The sequence below is a fragment of the Chlamydotis macqueenii genome, chromosome 2, assembly GCF_036417535.1.
Source record: "Chlamydotis macqueenii isolate bChlMac1 chromosome 2, bChlMac1.mat, whole genome shotgun sequence".
Classification (NCBI taxonomy): Eukaryota; Metazoa; Chordata; class Aves; order Otidiformes; family Otididae; genus Chlamydotis; species Chlamydotis macqueenii.
In genome coordinates this window covers 64,453,279-64,477,158 of record NC_141557.1, presented here as the reverse complement: position 1 = coordinate 64,477,158, position 23,880 = coordinate 64,453,279, and the positions used below count along the sequence as shown (strand labels likewise).

Genomic DNA, 23,880 nt, shown 5'->3' with positions numbered 1-23,880 from the left:
CTAGTATTATGCAAAGATGTCCCTGTGGGCACTTCTGGTCACTGGGGGAGGACCTAGAGCTTGTACTCTGGGATGTCAGTGGACTTCCATTTTCCCTCCTCAATCCAAGCCAAAAGTGGCAGCCAAAACGAAGCAAGTATACAGGCTGACACAGGAGACGGCAAAGACACAACGTGCAGGACCAACATCCCCAAATGCCCGCTTGCTGATGCACTGGGTACCTGCCCATCCCCATGTACAATCTGGCAAGCAGAAAAGCTACTTTCTCATTGTCTCCTCTCTCATATTTCTTTCTTACATCCCTATTGTGATGGCAATGATCAAGAATTTTTTTTTTAAAAGCCACATGTGAAAGTGTGTAAGACTTAGCAGCTTCGTATTGCTTTTAATAACATGGAAAAGAAAAACACCCATATACATAATGCAGGTTCTCATAATTCCACTTATCCTTCTACAATGAGAAATTACATCTTCCCAGCATCAGTGGTCTTACAGGACCTCCTCTAATGGTAACATAGTTTCAGTGAACCCCAACAATTAATGTGTAACTTATTAAAGAACAATGACCACTTCACTAATGTATTTAATATGTATTCCTAGCATTTTAAGAAAAAGAAAATGAAAACTGGGTTAATAGAGAACTAGAAAAAGGAACATATTAAATAATTCAAAATGTCATGTACATTATCTTATTTTTTAAAGGATTAAAACTGAGCAGTGAAGGGAGTTTCTCAAAAGCAATCCTAGCTATATACAGAATGACATATGCTTTCATGTACGTCACTCAATTTCACCAAGGAGTGACATGAAGTAATGAGAATAAAATGTGAAAGGTTTGTAAACTGCTAAACAACATGACAGCAGAAAGAATTTTTATGTTGTAAACGGCTGTTACTTTGCTCACTTCTAAGTTACACTAGCTGAGAATCAGATTCAGAAAGTTGCTACATGTGTGTAAGGTTTACTTTATTACAAGTAAAAGTGCTAAGTAACCAGATAATAGGAGCAAAGAAACGCAAGGCTGAGAGGAAAAATAAGATGAGAGTTAATAGTCAACAGACAACTTTACCTTAATCTTTATCGTTTGTACCAGCTCTGGGAAAGCAATTGGAAGAACTACCTTATCTCCACTGATTCGAGAAAGATTTTGCAAGCTCAGCCTCAGACACTGAGTAAGCTGTGAAGAATGATTTTTCCACAAAAGGCCCTTTCCCCTCTGAGGAATGGATTTCTGTAATGTCCTCTGCATGGGGCAACACTGGAATGTCAGTAATTTGCCAGCACACACCCTGGCACTCTGCTTACACTGCAATGTTTCTCATGGAAACTACATATATCATTTTGCTGTAAAACTTTCAGCAACTACCAAATCCTATTTTGGAGAGCTTATTTTACATTGTAAAGCCTTAAGGGATTGAAACTTACCTATCCAAGAGGTCACCTTCTATTCCTGGGATACCACAAAAACTCAGACCAGCTGAGTAACCGGAACGGGCAAACCCCCAGTGACAACTTTGGACTTGGCTCTTACTAGGAGGCTGAGCTAGCTTAGTATATAGCATAGCCTAGTCACAGCACAGGTCTTCAAAAACCAAAGAATCTATAATATTTTCCTTGAAATTGTTTGCCCCAATTAATTTAAAGAACTATCAAAATTAAAAGGTAACATGGATCGCATCTATTATTGCATATTTCAAACATCTTCACCAACTTCACCATGCTCATGGATTTTATTCTGACACAACTTAATTATTAATACTAAATACATTGCACTATTATTGCATTATTACACACCGGCTTAAATATTTAATTAAGATACAACAGTTGAAACAAATTGAGGTTTTTCTTTTTTTAAATAGCAGTTGAAACGAAACCTGAAGGTTACGTGGAGTCAATGTATTTCTATTTTGTGGCTTTTTGATGTATTTTAATGTTCTTATGGTGAAATTTCCCATGAAGCATGAATGATCCATTATATCTACCTATGGAGTTTTAAAAACATATATACGCATATCAAATGTATCTTGCAAATATTCAGCTTCCTGATACCTGTGAACAGCTCCACTTCGGAGGGTAACTTTTCCTGTAACCATTTCAAGAACACGATCCCAGTGGTTCAGTGTTTTCCTGGGAATGAGGAGGTGCACTACAGGGCTAATAAGGTCTCCATTAGCAATCAGGCTGAAATAAAGCAAAGCAAAATAATTTGCAGGAGCATTTTAAATAAAACTCATCCGAAGTTAAGGCACCACACCTCTGCCCAAAAAGGGCAGTTCACAAACTGAAAGTTCTACTTACAAAATAGTGTAGGGCTCCTGGAGTGGTTTTTGAAATCGTGCTGACACAGTGATCCTGCTGTGAGTAACCGGCTTGATCTGCAAGGACAGAAAGAGTTAGGAATTACTCAGTCTTCACATTGGGAAAGTTTGTCCCAACCACCACCAGCAAGGGGAGAGTGTATCTGCAGAATTTCCTGTTTTTAAAACATGTGTTTTATTCAATTCCAGCTTCGCCTTCCACAGAGCATACCTAATTACTGCTGGAGGTTTATATACCTGTTGAATAACACCCACAGCACAGCATACCATAGTGCAGCATGGCACAATGTACGGTTTCCACTGAGAGGTCAGAAGTGTATGGACATCTTTGGTAACTTCTCAGCTGTTGTTCCTAGAGACCCAAAGCAACACTCTCAAATGCTGTTCTTGCTTTCTTATTCCTTACTGCTCATAACCATGGCCCAGGCAATTAAACCATCTTCTCTTTCTAACAATAAATGCCATCTCTAGGTCTCTCTGCTATCATGGAGTACGTACTTTCGCTCTTGTACATGTCTTTAAATCCAAATACATGAGGGATTTATAAATGTTGCTGAATACCATGCTCATTTTAGGGTAGTGACTTACAAAAGAGGTGAACTGAAAATTTTATTCTGAGAGATAAAAACATAGGCTACTTAATTCCCAGCATCATTCCCTGTACTCTTTTCAACAGACATTGCATTGAGATCAGTCAGATGCCTCAACATTAATAGTTACGCAACACCACTTAGCTAGGATTTCCTATTGCATTTATAAATACACTTTCAAATTTAAAAAAAAAGGAGGAGGGGAGGATAAATCCAAACTCCAAAATCATTAAGAAGATTTTTTTTTTAATTCTTCTTAATTAGCAATCAAATCAAAATAATATGTCAAATCCAAACACTCATTCAAAAGTCACAGTACATGCATTAACAAGTTGGCTACATTTCTGAAAAACACTATAAAAGCTTAAATAATTAAATAGCCGGCATGCACAGAGATATGCCTTCAAATAGACGTACAAAGTTTATTTAAATTGGCAACGTTCCAATCACTATGCAAAGCAGTCTAATGATGTGATGTGTTGCAACTTTATCATACTCTGTGCTAACTTAGCCAATAATTCTCATTTAATTTATGGAAAATGGTCTGGGCTCCAGTGCTTTAAGTCTTTGCATGGATTTTCACACAAATTCAGTTAGTACTGACTGCTTTCCAGATACTTCTCTTGTATAGAATGAAAAAAGCAAGAGTGGTGCTCAACCTACAGATATTTCAAACTAGCTAAAAATTATTATTAAAATAATCAAATCTAACTTTCCACATAACCCAAAGAACCTCACACCAAGTACATAAATTCTGTAGTTAAAATAGCTCTTTTAGGGAAAACACAATCAACAAAATAAAAGCAAAACTGGCATTCCTTGATGTACAATCACTTCAAGTGAAAGACAGCAACAGGTAAATCTGTTGAACAAAATCTGTTCACAATGTCTGCTAAAAAAAGAAGCATATCTATTCTGAATTCAACTCACTTCAGCTTCTCAACTTTCTCAAAGGCCCTTGTGAGCAGTGTAGCCCTCCCAGTCTTCCACTTTCTAAGAGACTCAGAGAATCCAAAAGCCTTCACTGGTCACAGAGAGAGGAAGGGAGAGTCAGCCTTTGCACAGCAAAGTGACTAAATAGAAGCAGTCAGCAGCAATAGGGGCATGATGATCTAAGGCTCAGTGCAAAGGGATATTTTGGCCAGACTTCTACAAGAAGAGAGAGAGCAAGAAAAATGTCACTGCCACATTGTGCCAGCAGTGCTTGTCGAGCAGGCTAGGAAGCAGGCTCCTGGAACGGCTGGGGACCTTCCCTTTACACAAGCCATTTACCAGGCAGTGTATTTACTTCGTAACATCTAGTTCCTAGATACATGTTTGTCTTGGTCTTATACAATGACAAATTTTGTACTAGACTGTACATGAGCTATGCCTTAATACCTAAGGTAATTGCAATTCACAGACTTGCTGTTAATTCCAGTGTGCTCTGAATCAGGTGGGAGATTCACATCTACTACTGCAGGCTTGGAAAGAGAGCAAGAGGTTGTTATACAGCTCATTAGGGGATGCAAAGAAATTTTTGGAGACTGCCAAATAACTTAGGAGCTCAGCCATTCTTGCAGAAATATTTAAAGCACATTTTTCAGAGCATAACTCGTTGTTTACATCACCAACATTTGAGATGAAAATGCACTGAGTCCCTAGGAAGAAAAAGAAAACACACCTTAAACTGCAACATCTGAAAACATTTCTTTTGCTGCTCTCAGCCTGTGAGGGTTATTTGCCCAATGTAAGCAATCTAATAGAGAGCTTCAGAATACAGGGGGGAAAAAAAAAAAAAAAAAAAGGTAACTTTCTAAAGAGTATACTACTGAAGGCTGAGGCAATACTGATTTACTTCCATAGCATACCTGATGCTAATGGAGCCTAATATTTAGGCTCCAAACACAGGTTGCATCCAAAATGGAAATGACTTAATTTAGGCTGCCCTTACACCTCTCTGTGTAGCTGCTAGGTTGCCAGGCTAATCCCCTGTAAAGTATTCAATATATAAGCTCACTTATGCTGTTGATACCTGTACTCAAGCTCTCACATACTCCAAACAGTCCATCAAACCAAGTTCTCTGATTCAGTCTGCAACACTCAGGTTTCAATAAGCCACACTTCACTGGAACTAGTTAGAAAGCATTTGCTAAGCATAAAGGATCCCTTCAGGGTAGTCCCAGGTGTGCCCAATTATTTAGTTGTTCCCGCAAGCTGATGAAACCATTAATTTTGATGTAGGCTCCTCAGAAGGCCATGATGTTATTGCATGCAGCCCAATCATTGGGCCCCTGAGAAAACAAGCAACCTGACAGATGTTAAGGGCTCATTTATTATTCAAAGGATTGTATTTCTGCCAATAATAGGTACTGTGGCATCAGCTTGCAAGTTTGTATTTTGGGTTACTCTCTCAAAGAGCCACTAATACTTCTGGCAGCCTTCTGTGGCCTAACAAGTCAGCTCTGTTCCTAAACAAGCAAACTGCAGGAGACTGTAAGATGGGACCAGCTTGGGCAGAGAGTTAATATTTGTCTTTTCTACCTAAACATAGCCTAAACTAGAACAAAATGCAAACTTGCATTGTTTTCCTAAGCGTGTTTAAATCAAATGTACCTCTTGTATTAAAAGGTGAAACGAATACATTAGTGTAATATTACATTTCCTAATGTAACACCACAAAAATCAGTGCGTGGAAACATTAAGATGACTATGACACTACTAAAACACCCACAAGTACTTAGCACAGTGCATAGACAAGACCTCAGTTTCTGGGAGCTTGGAACAGAGTAGCCCAGACTAAACTAAGCAGACACTGGACCGTGGTGCCACAGAACTCTCTGCAGAGACTTTTGCCACACACAGTGTGAACAACAGGGGTAAGTGTACTGCATCTTTCCTTGGGGTCCCACATGCTCTTAGGCAGATGCTTAGGCTACTGTCGTCTGTCTGGCAGAGGAGGGATAGCTGACACCTTCTGGACTCCTTGCCTGCAGAAGGTACATTTTACACCTGATCTGCTTCAGGGGTCAAAAGACAGATAAATTCTTTATATTAATTCAGGACACAGGGACACTCTGATGCTGGAAATGAGAGAGAGGAAATGAGAAAAAAATATATATAAATTATACGAACATTTGAAAAAAAATAAACAGAGGGAAGTGCCTGCACAGGGTCCTGTAAATGATCTATGCACAACATCTTTAATTTTGAAGCTGGCAAGCATGCAGACATGCAAGCAACTACAACATAGCAGAATACAGTATTCCACAACGCACAAGAGAGAACTCCTACAGATGCCCAATGTACGTTCTAGCTACAGCATAGTATATCAAGCTCTCCAAGCACAGCAGCACAAAAATTCAGCACAAGCTACCCTAGCCTGCTCTGAAACCACTCTTTTAAAAAACAGTTTGGCTAGATCTACACTGCAGTGATTTAAAAGAAAAAAAAAGAGAGAGAGAAACAAACAAACAAACAAACCACCCTGTACACATTCTTCTAATTAACCTATCTTGTTGATTTTTTTTTTTTGGCACAGCCTTCAAGTTACTATCTCACATACCTCACAGAGTTTAGAACAACTTCTGCCTGACCAGTTTTAAACTATTTATGGTTATGAAGAGCAAGCCACATAATTTCATATATACAGAAGTATACATCAATAAAAGACCAAGTGCTCAGCCACTGTAAATCAATCTAGTTCCTTTGAAGTAAATGGAGTTATGCCAAACCACCCCAGCAGAAGACCTGTTTCCAGGATTTAATTAAAGAATACATGGTTCTGCTCCTATTTTGTTTGTAGGAGGTACCACAGCGTTGCAGTGTCTGGAATAGCCTGACCCTTCTGGCACTGAGAAGTTACATATTAACAGCAATGTGGTCTTGAGTGAAAGTTTGTGCTTACATTAAGAGACCAGCATCACTAGCCCCCTAAACCTTTTATTTTCTTTTAATTTCACCAGTCACATTCTCAACTGATGTAAATCAGCACTTTCCCATTTACGTCAGCAATTGTAAGCAGATTTACATTAATCAATGGTTTGGCCTCATTATGATTTTATCTTTAAATCTAGTACATTTTCAGTTTGTTTGAAAAGACCCATGCAAGGGCAGCTTCCATATCTTACCGACAAATGTCGCCAACATTTCATAATTTATGATGAGATACTCATCTGAGGTATTACAAGACAACACACAGCAGCAACACAAAACAAGTAGAAGAGAAAGTAGAAAGCATTTTATCAGTTGAAACTCAGAGGGAACTTTAAGAAAGCAGGAGGCAGTTAATCAAATGAGAATTTGTAAGGCAACAAGAGCTAAACACAGTTGGAAATACACCATGGGATTGCAGACGCTCAAAACTACCATAATTTTTACCTTTCTATTCTAAAAAGAATTTGTTATTTCCCACAGTGTCCCTTACACCAACAGCAGTGTGGATCTTTCTTGCTTCAGAGAGTAGTTACTACCTGTGAAATAACTTTGCAAAGCATCTCACACAGTCTGGGAAAAATAAAGCAGCTAAACTCAACACAGGCTAGGATCTGGGAGTGGGGATCAATCTTCAGTGTTTGAGATCTCTGTAAACACTCAAATTTCAGAATACATTCTACAGAGAGTCTCTTAGTGCCCAGCTTTCATCTCCAGTCATAATTCACTGTGGTTGAATTTGTGTTGCTGCAGCTGAGTGCCTCCTACCATCCTTTGGAAAACACAAAGCCAAGATGCAGATCAGCATCTAACTGAAACATGTCAAAAAAATCCACACTCTCACAGCTGCTTTATAACAACATTCTATACATTTTTCCCTTATACTAAAAAATATGCTAAGTACTATCAAAATTTAACAAACATAGACAAAACACTTAGCAAACATATACAACGCATTGCACAATCTACTTCAGGTACTTACATCTTCCACTGTTGACTGTTGGCAAAAAAAACAAACAAAATGATCAGCAGCCAAACCTCAGATATACTATCATATGTATGCACATGAAAAATATTTTTGTAACAAAACCATTTTGAATTAGTGTGTGTATACCCACATGTGTATACATGTACATAATGTGTGTATGCATACATATATACACCAATTTAATATAATTTTAATACAAAAATTTATATTACATTTATGTTCAGCTGACCACATGAAAGACTGAAGACCAACTAAAAACATGTTACGCCTTACATCCAACACCACAGATGGAGTAGCTCATGCAATGCTTCTAACTCAAAGCAGCATTACATTGAGAAGAGAACATCATATATATGGCACTACAGAAAAATTATAATTGGCAATGGCTATTCACGTAAGGACTCTGAGCAACTCACCCATTGGTTTGAAATACACAGATGAAAAAGAATGGCTTTCACTTCTTTCTTCAGAAATGTGTTAACCACTAAAAGGTAAAAAGTATAATCCCTAAAATGGAGACATAGCAAAATTATGTGTATTTGTTTTGGTTGGTGTGAACCTATTTGCTGATCCTCATACATGAGCTTTTTGCTTCTACGAATGCTACATTATACTTTTCACACTTACTATTCAAATATAGACTGGAAAACAGGACAGATCCAGCGAACTACCCAATCTCCTGTTGGCTACTTGGAGCTCACAAGACATGTAACACTTCAGGGAATCAATCCTTGTATACTAGAAAAGTACACAGTTCATTAAATAGTATTTTAATTGTCCTCTGAACATATCATGCTGCATATTTAGTTTCTAAAAAGGTGACTTTTATGTACTGAAGAATAGTTTCAAATGGAAATGTGCCATTCTTAGCTTTTCTTTTGCCTCCGGTGTGTGTTAAACAATAAGAGACATGCTAAATACAGAGGTCTGGCATGAAGATGTTGGCATGAAGGTCTGGCTGCCATGAAGATGCTGGTTAGTTATCCATAGCTAAGAAATGGTATGACCACCTGATTTATTTCTTTTCCTTACAAGAAGAGCCCCTCACCAAAGGAGGAAACCGAACAACTGCAAGATTTACAGGTTTACACATATTTACACAGCCATACTGGACGGCAGCAAAACAACAGTCAAAAAACTTAACCTTCCTGAACTACATGCTCTCTGCTAGTTTGATTTATACAGGTTTAAGAGCTGGCCTTTATTATTGCTGCATTAATATAGTCTTGGGTGCTACGAACATCTCACTCGTTACTCACGTCACTTTATAACTAACCTTTTGAAGTTTCAAATATTTCAACACAATGTCGCATTCCAAGTTTATCAGCTCATGCAATGAACCATGGCTTTGCCAGTTTGTTACAATGGCCCGTTTGTTAATCAATGTGCCCAGGAAAATTGAGAACAAATATTTGCATCCCCCTAGGGTGGAACCAGGGTCAAAAGAACCAAAATCCCATTTATACACATCATCACCACCCGATGATGTGAAAGAAAGGAATGCTCAAGGTTCAGTGATCAAAAGCAAAATAGAAAGATAAGTTTTCTAAAGCTATTACAGTACAGGAAACACCTTATCTTACCTATTTCATAGAAACACGACTTTTTTTTTAAATGGGCATTTTTATACACTTTGACGAAAGAGTCAAAACCCACTGACATGTTTGGTAAATAATTGCAGTTATCCTACACAGTAATTAACATGGATAATCTATATTTCCCAGGCACTACTAGATGGTACACTGGATAGTACAAAAGAGCCTTGAGCAAGAGACTATCAGCCTTTCTACCCATGTGGATACAGAGCACCACTCAAACTGCTATTAACTAACGGGATTTTCAGGCTTACATAAATAGGTCACAACAGCACGGCAGTAGACAAACTGCTCAGCCCACGTAAAGCATAGATGAGCAGGAAACGAACTACGCCAGAACAAACAGTAATGTACTGACTCAGGGAGCCTTCTAGACCACCAGGCTCCTACAAAATTGCCAAAGTGTTTAAAGCCACTCTGTTCACCTCCAAGGTATATCAACCTCCTTTTCGGCCATGGGAAGTGAAATGGAGTTCATACGTCCCATGCATCAGGAGGTAAATCTCATCCCACCTAGCTAAAGCCTGGAAAGAAAAATGTTTCACTTGAGATCTATCATAGTTTTGGGGCATCGGATTAGGGGGCAGATTTTCAGCTGGGATAAATCAGACAATGGCATGGCCTTAGCTGCCCAGGCACTTAGCCTGTGCAGCGCTCCAAAACAGATCACCTGTGTTGCTTCTGCATCCCAAGAATAACTCCCATTTCTTCTCTGAGTTGCATGATGCTATACTCTACACTGCTTACAACACACACAACAATGGAATCAGTAAGGTAGATTTTACTGAAACAAAATAGATCCTGATGCTCATTATTGTTGCTGACGTAATACTGCCAATTTTGACCATTTTTGCCTCTAACAATTTGTGTATTTTCCCCAAATTCCTTGGACTTCTTTATACCAAAAGAAAGTCTCTAGCCTTCATGGATGATCAGAAGAGCCTGAACTTATGAACAGTCGCAGCTGAAGAACAAAAACAACTCCCAAAAAAAAATCTTTTTTTTTTTCATCATTTTTAATCAAAGGTAAAAGCTGTTCCTGTTTCTAGTAAGTCAATTTAGCATGCAGCAACAAGTTTTTAATGAGACTAACGTGCCTCATTAAAAGCTTCAGTACTGGCCTCTCTTCCCTTCCTCCCAGCCTCCTCACAGACCAGAAAGAGCAGTTACCCTATAGAACAAGGCAGACACGTTAATCAAGGAGGAGACCAACTTCAAGTTTCATATTAAACTCAGTATAGACCATGAAACCTGCAGTGGCATGAACCAAAGCCTCTACAAGTCTTTCTGCTGCTCCAAAATCCACTACATCCACCTGTAAGCAAGCTGTTAACTAAAATACTCAGAATTACACAATTCAGGAATACATAACTATATAAAGAGAAATGTTACATATTCACAGGCCCAATAACAAAAAAAGGATACAGCATATGTTTTAACTGGGTGTCTGGTCACTTCTCTGATTCCTCCCGGTATTAGATTACGAACACTCAGTAAGAGTATCTGTTTTGTATGCCTTGTTGTGCTAATTATGTTACCAGGATACTAAATACCAAACAATGACAGATAAAATTTAACTATTAAAAATGTTGCTCTGGAGAATAAAGATGTATATAATTTTTTTTTAATCTTTGCATTTTGATAGTCCTATTAAACTACACCTACAAAATGCTTAATTAATTCAGTATCAGAAAATGAGACATTTCTTACTCAATCTGTTACACCAGCAATAGAACAAATCAAACTGATCCTTTATGTGGATCTTTATACACAATTTGTTTCCAGACTTACAAATATTCTACATGCAGTAATTTTGGGTAGCACAAATTGTGTCTGTTTCTGTCTAATTCTTAAGACAGAACTAGGAAAGAATATCCTGCGAAGGCAGATTATTTTGACATCAAGTGGTTGTAATTTGCTCATGCTGGGATCATTTCTAATATCTTTTTAGGCACTCTCTTACCTTCACAAAACTATGTCCTGTACAGAGAAAATATTGAATGAACGACTTCTAATTGACAGCTAAAAGTTACAGTGAATCAAGAGTCCACTCATTCAAAATCATTTTTCTTATGATTAGACAGGTACATTATTTGTCAGATACAAAAAAAAATGCTAGGTTTGAAATAAACAATAATTACAAATACCGGGATTTTTCATTAGAATGTACTTGGAAAAAATAAGCAAGTATGTTAGAGACAAGGTATATCCAGCATAAATACATCAAAATAATTTGTGAAATCAAGACAACACGATAAATTTCTAAAATTACATTTTTACAAATTAATCCAATCACATCACTGCTGACAGATGAGTGGTGACTCCACTGTCTAGTAACAAAGATGCACTTAAAGGATACAGAAGAAACTATTGCAATAAATAATACTAAAACAATCAAATTCTGAAATATGGAGGAATAGAGGGAAATAGAGAAATGACAGCTCCTCAAAACACTTTTACAGCAACATCTCAGATGCTTATTTGGAAAACTCTGATGGTAAGTTCAGATCTACCAAGTCTCAAGCATTGTATTTTCCACCTCACATCCCCCTGACACACCTGCCTCTTCCATCAGTGCTGGACAACTAGGGAGCCTTTCCTGACCCAGGATCCCACCAGGAACACAGTGGCCAGCTGACCTATGCCGAGATCTGTGAAATAACTATGTCTGTCCCACAAGACGCCATAGTAGAAGTTGCATTAAGCTGATGCGCTGCAGCTAGAGACCACCAGTAGAAGGCACATTCTGCCAGTCATAGTTTCCTTCCACAATCACGGTTCATCACAGGAACAGACACGCTCTGTGAGGGTCCCTAGCAAGCAAACATGCTTGCTAGCTCTACTCCACATCCTAGCACACGTCTGTGTCATCCAGCATACGACCAACATGAGGACTGACAGGCATTGGATCAGATAAAGAAATTTAAATGTTTCAAAATGTTCAAACATTCATTCAAATCTTTGTAGTTATCAAGTGTTTTCATTAGAGAGACATGTTCTGAGGTTGCATGCAGATGTAAATATTCAGGACACACATGTATGAAAGCTTTGAGGAATCTTTACTAATCCACTGAAGAATCATTAGTAAAAATATTTATTATTTTGTTCTACAAATACTCCTCCAAATATGACCACACCTAAACCATCTGATAAAAGAAGAAGCTGCAATTGAAACAGAGTTATGGAAAAATAAAATACATTTCTGTAAAACAGTGAAAAAAGTGATGAATCACTGGGAAAATGTGACCAGGACACAACTCCTACATCTGAGGCAACAGAACTGCAGAAGGATACTCAGGCTGAACATGGGAGGAACCTGGAGCTGGAAAGCTAGGACAACATCTGATGGGTGGTGAGCAGAGACTCAAATGTTATAAAATTGTGGACCAGTATGTTTTCATTGCTTAAACATCATAGAAAACAGTGGTGAATCTAAGGAAAGAAGTCTATCTCTCTATAGTACCTTATCTCTACCTTATCTCTACCCTTATTTCTCTATAGTATAGAGCTAACTCTTGATGTGCCTTACATAGAGTAAGACATATAAATAGAGTTTTCTTAAATAACTTTATAAATGCTTTTCTAGAATATAAGTCCGTAAAAAAATGCAAGTGGAACACAAGTGATAATGAATCTTGAGCAGCACAAAAAAATACTTGTGCCAGATCTTGCCACACAATCACCTTGTCCTAGAAGCCCAGGAGAAAAAGTGAAGTACAGACAAAATGCCTCAATGTTTTTACTACCCAAGAAAATCTGTCTGCTACAAACCAAGGGGAAATCTATCTATATGGCCAGTAAAGCAGCTTAACGCAAGCCTACTATAAACTTTTGATAAGAGATGCTGTTTCACACAGACACTGTAACCTTCCTTTATTCTTTCAGTTGCAAGAGACTAGTTCTTCAATAGCAAAATACATCTGCTTTTTTTAGGTGCCTGCAATTCTTTGCTTTTACATCAACACATTGCAAAGTTTGTTTACTGCAGTGTGTTCAAAAAACTGTTGGTCATACGAAGTCAAAGAGGTAAGGGAGTTTCAGCTGAACACATTTTTCTGAAACAAAGATAATTTAAAACAGAGTTGCCCACAGGATTTTCAAATACAAAAGCTCAGTTAACTCTTCAGAAGCTTACCCAGCTCCAGTGACAAGTAAACTTCATCTTTTTGAGTGCACAGTGAGAGACCATCTAGATCAGAGATAGTATCTAGAGAAATTTAAATGTCCATACTTTACACGCTATTATTGGAAAATAACATTCAGTAGCTTTTACAAACAATTAAGCTTAAAATAAACGAATGGTAACTCTGTTGGTCCGTACTTCCTCAAGAGATTAATTGCTAGATTCCTCAAGCACATAATTTGAAAGGTATTTGTACTTGTAGATCACCGGCAGTACAAAAGGGATCTCTCTTGCAAAACAAGAACCTCAGTTGCCAAAAGAACTGATGGATGGAAACATACCTGAGAAACAGTTTGTACCAAAGCTTTAGCTTGGGTCAGGATAGAATCTTTTTACTACTTTCACTACCAGTAACATAACTGTCTAATTTTTTGAGACATTACTACAGTGTGAGGGCTCTGCCAGAGAATTTAAAACAGCCAAGAGCCTGGCTGCCATCTGCTGAGACTGACACACAATTTTCCCCTGTTTCTGGTGCAAGTGTCTTCTTTCACCCTTAATGCTGTTCCTAGTTAAAAGAGAGAGAAGGCAGAAATCTGAACTTACTCTCTACCCCCACTCTCTGCCAAAAAAAAAAGTCTATACTAAGACAGAATGTGACAATTCTAGGGGATTAGTTTGTTGCAGAGGCCATCAAATGGGAACTGAAAAATCTGACTTTTCCTAGGAAACTAGCCTTCCATGCAGAACAACTACCATGATGCTACAGTGCAAGAGACATGTCATCACTTATCTGCTGGGATAAACAGCAAAACAGAAGGGAAAGAGTATTGCCATGTCAGTAAAAGGTTTGAGCCAGATGCAAATTTGTTCATACAGGCAATCTCTCTCTCTTCACCACTGTTGCCCACTGCTTTTAGCTCTGGTTTGGTATTTTCTTTCTCCTCCTTCATAACCTGCTGCTTGATCTTCTGACCATCATGTACACTCCTAGTTAAGTGAATTTGCGGCACTGTGAAAATAGTGAGTGGCACACTGATCTGGGGTTACAGCAGCATGAGAACTAAGGGGCTTTTCCTAAACAGCTGCGCTGCTGCTATTGCTAAGGAGAGCAAAGTACAAACAGGCAAGGCACTGCCCAATGCACGTAACAGTGGATGAAATGAGAAGAGACAGAGATGTGGCTTTTAAATCCCAACAGCTCTAGCTGCATGCAGTAGGATATAACTTGAGAGGATGTGCTTGATAATTGCTCAAACATTACTGCATTGAGGTTCTCAGAAACCAGGGAACTGAAACAGGGTGTTAATATGAAAGTAAACAAATTGCAGACTGATGTTTCAAAGTGAAAAGGATCTTGCAGGCCTTTCCCATTCTAAACTCCATCCTTTCTTCTACACAGTTATCAATTTTCTCTTGAACTATTCACTTCATCACATACATAAATATGACAGTCTGATGAAGATTTGCAAAAACAAAAATGGTATCAAGACACCTAACTATCCTTGAAATCTAGGGACTGTTAAAGTACCACAAATACCACTGGTATTTTTGCAAAACCAACAGCATCCCATCTCCTTCTTGGCCCTGGGCATGGCTGAAAGTCTACTGAAGTCTGAACTACAGACATCACCTGAAGTGACACTACTGGAACTCCTGCTGCTTACAAACATTTAATAAATATTCAGTATCATTTTCATGTGTTTTGCTTCTATTATAATTCATATCATCTTGCAATAAGATATCAGAGTGGCTCTCCCTCATTCATCATCCTATACTGACACTGGTCTACAGAAAAAAAACTTCACCCAGAAGAACAGGGCTATAAGTTCAAGTCCATATCTGGGGTAGATTGGTGAATAAAAATAGCTGTTTTCCATCAGCTGGGCATTTTGCCCATTTATTTCAGTTATTTGGTGGCCTTAGACAGGTAAACAATTAGATTGGAAGAAACTCAGCACTAAAGAAATCTATCATTTATATCAGAAATACTAACAGATAATGAGATTATTTCATTGAAGTCCACCTTGATACCTGATTTGTATCAGTAGCAGAATGACTAAGGGCTTTTAAAATATCTTTTTAAAATCTCAGCTCTAATGGTTGGGCCTCACAGACCAAGACTAAAATTATTTTGCAATATTTTTTCAGAGCAGTAAGGGCTCTGATGGAGTTTTTTTATGCTTCTCCCTCCTGCCAGAGCAACTTCCTTACAAAATCAGATTCATAGATTTCACTGAAGAAGATAAATCTGTGACTGATGGAGTACTTTTTCTGTCCATCAGAAAAGTGAGAAGAGAGTTTAGGAAGAAATTAATGCTTTATACTTCCCACCTATTCTTCTTTCTGAAAGTAGGTCACCATATTTACAGTGTATCTTGAACATGATTTTTTTCTTGTTTAATTCTAGTTTGACACACATTTTCTAATTATATGCAAATGTAAAGTAATTGAGATGGTGCCTTCAAAGAACAACATTAAAGTACTCCCAAAAGCAGATGTCAAAGATTTGGCAGTTTAAGTAACACATGAGAAAACCTACAGTTGCATACAAATACACAATGTACAGCTTCTGCATAAAGTTTTCTTCTTTTTGCCTCCCTCCTCACTAACCAGAATTGGAAAGAGTTGTAATTCTTTTACTGGAGAAAAACCTGCACTGAGGAGCACTCATCAGATAGGAAATGACAAATTAAATGTGCTTCACACAACCAGAATTTGTACCTTTGTACCTAAGCATGGTGATATCATCCCTAATCATTGGACACAAATTTCTCAAATACTGTTTCTGTGCCACCTTTTTAAAGCTTTCAGATCCTTGATATGTGGCACTATGCAGGAACAGAAAAATTGTCATCACCACCAGGCCAGCATCAATATGCTTCTAAAACTTGGTCTAGGGCAAGCCAGCTCTAATGGCCCAAGACCATCTCCTTCCATGGGCCACAAAAAGTCCTGCACCAATTCCAAATGCATCACCAGCACTCAGGAGTACTTTGGCTCAAGGCCATTTATTGCTGTGATTGCTCACCCTCAAGGCCATGGCCAGGAGCAACCCTCAGGAGCACACCTGAAAAACAATCTTTGCTGTCTTCAGTCTTTGGCTAACAGCAGCACTATGAAGGTCATGAAAATGAGCTGGCATCCAGAGCATTAATTTGGGAACCCTGACAAATTATACTGTGTTCTAAAATCATTTGGGGGGCTAGAGGGAAGAAGGAAAGGAAGGGAAGAAAGAGAAGCAAGGGAAGGAAGGAAAGAAAAAAAAAAAGAGGTGGAGCTACTGAAGGAGAGCAGGTTAATACTTCAGCACCAGCATAAAGAGAGCAAGAATTGCCCTGATAAAGATCGGTCTGAAAACACACCCTAATGTTAGCCTGGACCTGTCTGTGAGGCCATCAGTGAGCTTTTTATTCAACACCTAGCATACTGGTCCTTGATCTGCGAGGAGCCCTCAAAGCTGCCAAATAATTTTATTCATTGCTTTCCTTGTGCCCCGACCCCAGCCCACCAGAACACTAGAAACTCAGATCTGACACACAGATTTATCTACACATGCATAGCTGCACAATAATCTTCCTACTGAAGTCTTTGAGATGATTCACAAACTACACCTTGCTGTGCTTGCAGGACTAGACCATAAATTTCTCTCTTTAGTAATGTTGTCATTGACACATACAGTGATTTTTTTTTTTAATTCTTCTAATGAAACTAATAGGGAGGATTTAATTTCTGAAACTCAATCTAAAATAATGCCTTATGAAAGCAAAACACCTTTGTGGGCTAGGACTAAAGATCGCTACAAGGCTCCATGGAAAACCATGATTTTTTTGTTTGCTGAGGCAAATCCAGCAGAATCAAAGAGAATAAAAACGTAGCAATACTGCTGCCTTCCTGGTCCTAAAACACATCTAGATTTTTTTATTTCTAAGTGAATGCTTGAAAAAAAGTAAAACCAGAACTTGCTTCCTCAAATAGTTTTAACATAAAGATATTTAGGCATTGAAACTTCTGTTACTAGACCCTTGAAAGTTCATTCCTAGGACTAAATTATTAGGGCATGAAAGCAATTGTGTTATTCATCAGCCCAGATAAAAATCTGTAGACTACTACTAGGTTTCATTTCATTTTTATGACTCCTCAAATAAATAAATCACATAAAGTTAAACTCAACACGGGGAGCTAAAGTCTCCTCACAGACCATGGAGATTGCAAATACAAGTCAAATAGGAAGAAAGAAAGCAGAAATAATCAATGGTTTATACTGGTTTACTTAAGAGCACTGATAGATGGATGAAAGTGTTAATATACAATGAGCACCGATTCCAGAAGAAATAATACAAGCCTCTCTTAATAAACATGCGATTTGAAGTTAAAAAAAAAAAACCCACAACTTCTACAACCACTTCTCCACCTGCACAGAATTTCTATTATATCGAGAATCTTCTAAGGATTTGCAGCAAAATCACCAGTCTTAAAGCTAGCCTTAAAGTAGTAAGCCTGCAGTTGTCCTGATAACTAGCAGTACCAGGAGATTTGGTTAAGAGCCATCCATGAAGACAACTACCTTCTCAGCAAAGGGCATACGGAATCAGTCACACCGCACACTATTCATGGGAGTCACACATTATAGCAAATGCCAACCACTGCATTTTCAGAGATAATTAGAAGCAATTTCCTCACGTTCTCTTTTTCTCATCCTGGATACGTAAGAATAATTTTCTTTTTCACCTAGATGCTGTTTTAGCATAAAATACAATGCTATCCACAGATTTAGGCGTTCAGAAAAAATAGTAAAGATTGGTCATGCACCCAAAGGTGGGGTTTTTGGTTCAGAACTAGGTTTTATGTGTTGAAGGTTCACATAAGTGCAATACTGCTTATGTGAACAGTATAAGTTCACATATACTGTTTTAGTATTTTAGCTCCCCCAAAAATTATAATCACAGTTATAGTGTGATGAATTACTTGATTCACTGCCTGTGCACCTTGAAACACCACAAGTAACTAGTTTCAGCAAGATTCACAAAGTTTGGTCAGAGGAGACTCAGGACTGGAATAAGAAAATGCTGGAGGTCAAAAATGGCATTTATGAATAAAAGATACAGGAAAACTTAGATAGTGGATATGTGAAGATATGTTATTCAGTTTTATACATGTCAGCAACACAGTACAACCCTGCTGCCTCATCAATGTTTAATTATTTTTTTCCTATTTTTTTAGGTTGTTCTCTTTCTTTTGTAAAAAAGATGCAAACAACAGGGAGACATGAATGGCTACACAAAACCAACAAAACTATCTTTATAACGTTCTGCTCAATTGCATAAATAAATAAACTGGAAAAAAATCCAATTTAGAGTAAATTGTCATGGTATTTGTAGTCATAAATCCAATCTCCCCCTTGAATTTGATTTTCCTGTTGATTGTGCCCATTTGAATGAAAAAAAAAAAGTTAGAAAGTTACAATAATTTATAAAACGGGAGTGTTGTATTTCATAGCCTCTGAATAAGAAGTGTCCAAGTATCACAGAAAATGTCATTATGGCACTAAGCCCTCACTTTTGAGGGTCTTTTAGTACAAGGTCTCCTATTGTCTGGAAACACTTGCTACACAAATCACTAAATTGCTGCAAACTTGGCATGAGAGTACAAGTGAAAAAAAAATTACAAAATAGTGAGATGACACTTCTTGTCAGGAAGAAGCTGTAATTTAAGTCTTTGTTGGAAATCATTGTTATCTCTCTCTATGGAATAAAACAGTAAAAATAATGCAGAGTCATGCATCTCACAAAAATCCCCATACAGTGTTTTTTGAAGCCTGCGGTTATCTCCTCAGGCTATAGCATAGCACTGTTCAGGAGAAACAGGTGACTTTGGAGAACTTAGTTAGAAGTTTACAACTGACACTGGCAGTGACTGGGAAAAGTATTTAGATTAATGTGATTTTCTCAAATAAATATGTCCTTTCTCCAGAGAAAATACAAAATTTTCAAGAAACTCCCAAAAGTCTCATTCTCAACATCTTTTTCTGCATGAAAAAAAAAGCTCCCTTAGATTTATGACCAGATCCAATGACAACAACATGAGATTTTCTTTACTGAAAGTTTTTAACTGGATGCGGCAACTCAGAAAGCTGAGCTGAAGATAAGCAGTGCATTATGCTCAGAGCAATCAGAGTAACAATCACTGAAATAATATGTTCAAAATTCTAAATAATTTTATTATTATTAAACATCATCAATATATATTTAAAAATCAGGCATGAATGCAGGCACATCACTAACATTAACTTCAGGTTTACTTCTTAATTATTTCAGATATCTTACCTCATTATTGACTTCGGCAGGTTTTTTCTTTACTTCTCCGATGTCCAAATAGCTGTAGAAGGAAAACAGTACTAGATCATTTACAGTATCTAACTTAAACAATACAGATATTTCTACACGTGAAGCTTTTAAAATTTATCATGCCTCAAAATAACATAAAAACTAACTAATTCAATGTATGTTGCTTTTCCAGAGAAAAGGAATTAAATAAGCCTTCAAGCATGAGGAGCCCATAGACTGGCAAACAGGCAACTGTCCAGGTACCCAGACTACGCTAACTCCTTTCCTTTGTCAGGACTCTGAGAACCATAAGAGCAGCTCTCAGTAGCTGCTGGCACTACAAGATGTTTCTAGTTCTCAGCACTGTAGGAACACACACCTTCACAGGCAGTTATAACTCAGTACAGCAGCACCTGTCAGCACCTTGTGCCAAGCGCTAAACATAAGAACAAAAACAGCTGGGGCATCTATTCTACGCCGGGAGCATCTAATTCAACATTAGGTGACCAGCATTTGTCACAGGCTCTCCATAGTCCAATTATCAGTGGGAAACCACAGGTGCTTTGACAGGCCTTCAAGACTAGCAGACCTTATCCAAGAATGTTGGGTATATCTGATGGCAAGCATCAGCACAGGCGCACCAAAAGACCTCAGAGCCCATAGTGCATCTGCAGCCCTCCAGTCATGTCATGCTTTGTAGTTAATGGCTGGGATAAGACTTGTTTGCCAGAGGAAACTTTTCTGCCTGGCCAAAGTGGAGAATTAATGAGACCTGAATGAAGATGTAGAAGCAAGAAAGAAAACAAAGAGAAAGAAAAAGCATTGTTCATTCCCTGAAGGAATGGCAATTGCTTGTTAAGGTACCACAGAATGGTCATAAGGATTTCAAGGCTTCAGTGTGCCGGGACAGTAAGACACACCAAGTCTTCCAGGCAATGCTTGAAAGTGCATGCCAATACTTTGGAAAAGGTAAATGGAGCACTGGAGGATAACATTTAAAAATAAGGTGTTCAAGCCTCATGTTTAAAACCAAACAAAAACGACTGTTGCAAGCTTCTTGTTCTAAAAAGGAACAAGTTCTCTTGAGAAAAAAAAAAAAGTCTTACAGCCTGCAAGACTGAAAATAAATAAATGCATCGGACAAAATAGTTCCAACAGCCTATAACAAGAGCTGCTAACTGTGGTTCATGTTTTCTGTGTATCTGTGAATTACTTCTAGGAGAACTAAGAAAAGTGACAAAGAAAACTAAACAGATAGTCAAAGGCAAAAACTCACTATGTAGAGGTCTAGGCATTCAGTTATCAAATCCTAGTGTTCTACAAATCTGAAAAGGTCTAAATGGGGCTAAAGGCACCCAAAAAAAATCCAGAGCAAAAACTTTACAGTAGTATTTCCACTGCTAAGAAAGCAGAAATACTTCTACCCAGTGACTATCCAAGCCAGTGATGAAACTACAGTGTTATTTAAAGTGGTTTAAAGGAAGCAGGAGGGTAGAGTAGCATGCTGAAAAAAAACATAGACATCAAAACCAGCTCCAATTTAGATAGTTTTCTTTCAGGAAGCTGAGAGGCAGGGAAGAACTCCATAGAGGTGCAGGTCTGAATGTGCATTCTCACTCACATCTGTAACAACTACAACATACCAACACACCTCACCACATATACACCAAAAAAGCTTGTACTCACTTGGTACGACTGTAAATCACAAGACAAGTTGTGAAACTTGATGTATTTAACAGAAACTCCCAACATGGGATAATAATTCTTCCTTTAAAGAAAATTTCTACATAGTTTTCTAAAAGCAGAATTTTTAAATGCTGATTATGTTATTTTTATTTTTAAAATGAAAAACAGCAGCAGCAGCTTATATTGACTATATACCCTCAGAAGTATCTATCTGAAGATGTTAAGATTCAGGGCTTGGCATGACAGAGGTCCGTGTGCTAAAGGGGAGCACAGTTTAGTCTAGAATTCAGAGCAGACTACGAAGAAAAAGATTCAGTGCTCAGTACAAGGCATCTGAGATTAAACAAATGCACTGCTTGAAGTGGAGCAATGACACTTTCAGCTGCTGCTTCTCCTTGGATACTCTCTCTTTTCCATGATGTTCCCACACATTGGTGCCACAAGCCTCCATTTCAAAGTTCAGCCCTGCATAGTCTATCATAGCAGTGAACGTGTCCAACAAGCATCAATGCAAAGAAACTGTAAATATGTACAAACTTCTTGCTGCTATCATACCAGACTCAGATCCTTTAGGGCAAGTACTTTGGTCTCCAACAGCTGCAACTGCTTTATCTTTGCCTGTGACACATACACAGGCAAATATACATAGGATCTTTCATTTAATTCCTTCCATTCCTTCCAGAAAACCATCCATTTCAATTAACCCCTCCTCTCCTCTGATCTTTCTGGCTAAGGCGTCTCCCTAATCGACATTCTGTCTACAACCCACTCAAGAACAAGATCAACATGAAGCTCTTCAGCTTGTCTTAAATCATGCTTGGAAGAGTACTGCCAACATTTACAGCACTATAGAAATAAATACTAATAGGGAAGAACTCCAGCTCTGAACACAGAAATGCAAAAGATCTCAAGTCATCCCGTTTATCCTCCCTACAGCAGAGGACCAGGGCATACTATCATGGATATAGAAAACAGCCTGCTTTTAGCAAGTCCTTTAGGTGAGCTCTTCTTAAAGTATTCTCTTAGTTGACCTTAAATACTTTGGTATCTTGTTGCATGTTGCAACCATAAAAGTTTGAAAAGCTCTCACCATAAAACTCTGACCATAAAACACAAAATGAATAGAAAATAGAAATGCTTTTTCACACCCAAAATCAATCCAGAGTGCTCAATTCTCTACACAGTGCACGCTGATGCCAAACACACTTTTAGCTTGTCTGTTGAACAGAAAACACATTTAGGAAGGTGAAACATGATGTGCTAACAACTTTAAGCCATTCACAGAATCACAGGATTTAGTAACAAAAAGATACAGTAGATCTTTCTTGAAAGTTGAGCACTGCATTTGACATGGAAGAGAATACAGAGGGAAAGGGGCTTCTATTCAGCCTGTCATACATCTTTCTCTCTAGCTTTGCCACTGAAGCGCAAGAAGCTTCAATAAATCTTCAGAAGCAGACAGCGACCAAAAAAGTAAGACTGCTGATAGAGATCCCGTTCATTACACAGAGTTTCATCCTAAAACATCATGAGCTCTCCTAAAAAATGTAGTGTCTTCAACTCTACACAACCAAGATGAATGAGGTCCTGTGAAGCTGGTAGTTCAGCATACAAATTCCCAACCACTTACAGAAAGGGCTTGTTAATTTTTGAGATTTTTATTTTCTAATTCCATTGCAGGAAAAATGTCCACAAAGACTGAACAAAACAGATAATTAGGCAATGAGACCATGAAATTCACTGCCAGAATTAAAAACCATTACTGATCACAGGCAGAGCCACTTGGGAAATACACGTGAAAGCCCAGATCTCCTCCACGATATTCTCCTGGTCGCTCTCTAGAAAACAGAGAAACTTCTTTCTTAATTCTTGTTGTCTAGGCTGGAAAAAGAAAGCAAACAGTCATCTTTTAAATAACAAGAGGGACTGCACTGTTCTGGACATAAAAAAGCCTATACACCTACCCAAAATGAACAGAAGTGATGGAGAGGTGGATAGCTGGGTAGAATATTTTAGACTTTTTCAAAATAAGCAAGAAAGCAAGTGTTGGGAATTAAATTCCCTGGCTAATCAACTTCACAGCACCTTTCTACAGCTTTCTCCCTGTTACCACTGAGCACAAATACTGACACTTGTCTCCCAGTTAAGCACACACATCACAACTACATGCCACTGCCACAAGTCTCTGGGTTAAAGGGTTGTTTCTCCTTTTCTACCATCATGTCAAGGAGATGGCACTATGCGACTGATGGTAACAGCAGGCTTTCTGTGGCTCACCTCTAAAGCTCTTTCGCAGTTTTATCTGTTAAAAGTACCTTTATTTTTGCCTTGGCTCACAGCCT

General features: G+C 38.1%; 1 protein-coding gene across 2 annotated transcripts in view; it reads right to left on the bottom strand.

The window, feature by feature from the left end:
* The window catches only part of DCDC2 (doublecortin domain containing 2), a 56,861-nt gene that overhangs the window by 32,478 nt on the left and 503 nt on the right, over window positions 1-23,880 (bottom strand). For both annotated transcript variants that reach the window (XM_086741779.1, XM_086741780.1), the window contains exons 2-4: window positions 19,853-19,904; window positions 2,299-2,375; window positions 2,050-2,181 (exon numbers count right to left, since the gene is read on the bottom strand). In XM_086741779.1, coding sequence (XP_086597905.1) covers window positions 2,050-2,181; window positions 2,299-2,375; window positions 19,853-19,904 — 261 coding nt within the window. The remainder of the gene's footprint in view (window positions 1-2,049; window positions 2,182-2,298; window positions 2,376-19,852; window positions 19,905-23,880) is intronic.